The sequence below is a fragment of the Glycine soja genome, chromosome 1 (genome assembly GCF_004193775.1).
Source record: "Glycine soja cultivar W05 chromosome 1, ASM419377v2, whole genome shotgun sequence".
Lineage (NCBI taxonomy): Eukaryota > Viridiplantae > Streptophyta > Magnoliopsida > Fabales > Fabaceae > Glycine > Glycine soja.
The window spans coordinates 37,221,009-37,224,309 of record NC_041002.1 but is presented as its reverse complement, the minus strand read 5'-3'; the positions used below and the strand labels follow the sequence as shown (position 1 = coordinate 37,224,309).

At 31.6% G+C, this 3,301-nt stretch overlaps 1 protein-coding gene across 1 annotated transcript; it reads right to left on the bottom strand.

Annotated features, from left to right (window-relative positions):
• Window positions 1–752: 752 nt before the first annotated feature.
• On the bottom strand, window positions 753–1,856 carry LOC114369991. Its single transcript, XM_028327311.1, has one exon. The coding sequence runs from the start codon at window positions 1,854–1,856 to the stop codon at window positions 753–755; it is 1,104 nt and encodes a 367-aa protein (XP_028183112.1).
• Window positions 1,857–3,301: the final 1,445 nt, after the last annotated feature.

The window sequence follows — 3,301 nt, the reverse complement described above, 5'->3', positions numbered from 1 at the left end:
AACTTCAAGTCTTCAAGAATTCCACAAATTAGCAATCATCATTGAAAAATACACCCTCTAACTCTGGTTCATCTAAAGACAAACTAGCAATTTCAAGAATACCACAATCATCAAGTGACCCAAAATCATCTCCTGCTACATCCCACATTTTAGTTTCCTCTTGATGATATTGTGGAGTATTCCTTGAGAGAAGTCGTAGGTTGCTATGAACAAATACTAAATCTTCAGCTCTATGTGGTGCCATCTTGTTTCTCTTTAAAGAATGGATAAATGAATATGTACTCCAATTCCTTTCACAACAAGAAGATGAACAAGGTTGCGCAAGTAGCTTAAGGGCAATCTTTTGAAGTATTGGAGCATTAATGCCATGAACTAGCCACCAAGCTTTTGGATCCATTTGACCTCTATCATTTAAAGAATCAAGATCATCAAAACCTTCTCTTCCATCTGAGAAGTTGGCAAACTTAATATTCACTTTCCTCATTACATCCACATCAAGAAAGAACCTCTTGAAGCATTTTAATCTTTCACGAGTGAGTTCCATGTCTTGATGTGGAGGAACTCGATTAGAATCTTCACTTAACCATTCATGACTATAATATCTACAATTAAAAAGAAATATATACATGATTAAAATATATGTAATTCTAAAAAAATGTAAGTAAAAAAGTATAGAGTCAATTACCTAGGATTTAAAGAACTCTTAGTCCAACGTCAATTAATATGGAGTGCACTATCTCATAAAAGGTTGATCATTCACTCTCCTCTTTTCTCTCATATTGATATATGGCATTCTTCACCTTTTCAATCATTGAATCCCACATCTCATATACTAGATGGAGAGATGAAGCTTTTGTATCCATTCTTCTAAGAACATCATAGATAGGGCTAGTGAAAGAAAGAATATAATCAACCTTATCCCACCATTTATCATCCAACAAAGTATCTTTCACAAATTTAGCCTTTGCAACATCATCTTCCATATAAGAAGACCATTGGTCACTAATGACCATCTCTTGGAGTCCTTTCTTCAATTGCTTGAATCTCTTGAGTATTACAATAGTGGAGGCAAATCTTGTTGGAGAAATGGATAGCAATTTCAATGAATTGAAAATTGATAGTCTCATAGAGTGACTCATGACAAAGTTTTTCACAAACATTGCATCATCCGCAATTTGGGTGATCCAAGAACATTCTTCATAAGCAACATTATTTTTTTCTGTATTCTTGGCTGCACATATGTTCTTCAAAGCAAGATTTAATGTATGGACAACACATGGAGTCCAATATATGGAAGGAAACTCAGCCTCAATTATTAAACCTGCTGCTTTACAAACGGCTGCATTATCCGTCACTATTTGCACAACATTTGAGTGTCCAACCTCCATAATTACCTCCCTCATATGTTTGGCAATGAAATCCTTGTCTTTGATCTCATTTGAACAATCAATGGCCTTTAAAAACATAGGTCCACTCTCCGTGACAGTCATGAAATTAATAAGAGATCTTCTTTGCGGGTCACTCCATCCATCACTAACAATGCTCACACCCTTTTGGCTCCATGCATTTTTAATTGGTTGTAACAAATTCTCCACATGTCTTCTCTCGTTTTGAAGTAATGTTGTCCTTAATTTATTATAACCTGGAGGTTGGTAACCACTTATCTGATTGTTGGCAGCATAAGCAAATGTCTTCCTATAATGAGGATTTCTTGCTAAATGAAAAGACAGTCCCGAAGAGTAAAACATCCTAGCAATTTCATGATCAAGTGTCTCTCTAGCTTGCAAATTAAAGACATTTTCTACAAATGATGTCTTTCTCTTTTTTGGATCAACACCAAGAGTGTTTGTATCCATTTGGTGTTGAGTAGAAATGGAGGCAATGACACAGATTTTGTTTTTGACCTCTTCACCCTCAATGTAGCCTCATTGTCTATCTTCTTCAAATCTATAAGTTTGGCAACTGTTACCTTTTGACAAACTCTAACTCCCTTTCCTGTCATCTTCAAAAAGTGTGTCATCACTCTAGTGTAAGACCCATTAAAGGTAAAATCACAAATATTGCATTTTATCTCATAATTTCCACCTCCAACTACACTTTTTATCTTTGTAACATAGATCCATAAAGGTTTGGTATCATCATCTTGTTCTTTAGCTTGACTAGGACTAGAAGCACTCATCTCTACAACAATTTAAAAAAAAAAATAAAAAATTAATGTAAACAATTTCTAAGTAAAAAACAAACTACAAAAAGCAATTTCAAATCAATGTTGTTCTTGTCTTATTGGCCATGTTGTAGCTTAATTTTATTCAAAACAGGACTATTCAAAATAATTTTAGTTTTTGTAAATTATTTGTTTTATTTTTTATTTTTTAAACAATTTAGATACTTTTTTAGCAAATAATTTTTTTAAGAATAAATAGGAAAATAAAGAAACATTCAAATTCATAGGCATGTGTGAAATGTTTATGAACTGAAACATTCAAAATTTGAATTTACAAAAAAAAGTTAATGTAAAAGTGATCTATTATAATTTTTTCCTCTGTAATATGTATGTTGTTATTTCTTTAATTACTTAGCAAATAATTTTTTTAAGAATAAATAAGAAAATAAAAAAAATTACAAGAAAGGTAAGTTTTTAATGGCATTTGCATAAAAATATTATCACAAGATTTACAATAAAATAAAGAAAAAACTTAGTTTTTAAATTTTTTAGCTCTTGACACAATGTTGCATATTTTCCAACTTCCTAGAATAGTAGCATGACCAACACACTCTGCTTCCCTTCTTGAGAAATCTAGTTACATAATAAACTCATTGGCGATGCATGCAACACTGAAGCCTCGTTTTTGGTCATTTAGGTTAAATTGCAAATAAATCATATTTTGTGCAGCCTGATTAACAAGGCACGCAAAATTGACAAGTATTTAAACTTTCTGCTATTCATTTATTCTCTCTTACATGGCTCTTAAAATATGTAGCATAGTTTAGACATCTAGAAAAGAATAATTAGGAATAGAATAAGCCTATGCAATTATAGGGGCATTTGATTTGGTAGAGCTTCTAGAGAGCTTTGTTGAGCTTATAAATGTGCCTTATGATATGAACGTCTTATAAACTCAATTTATCTTTATTAATAATCTCATTTTATTAAATAAGTGTTTAATCAATTTTTTTTATTAATTTAAACGTCTCCTAAAATCAGTTAATATGGTGTGAGTTTATGTTGATGATGAAGTGAACACAAAAACTGCTGAAATTTGCTTTTTACAATAAAATAAAGAAGCAGTAGAAAAAGAAA

Coding starts and splice junctions, on each gene's coding strand:
- LOC114369991 (XM_028327311.1), bottom strand. CDS start 1,856: ATGGATACAAACACTCTTGGTGTTGATCCAAAAAAGAGAAAGACATCA.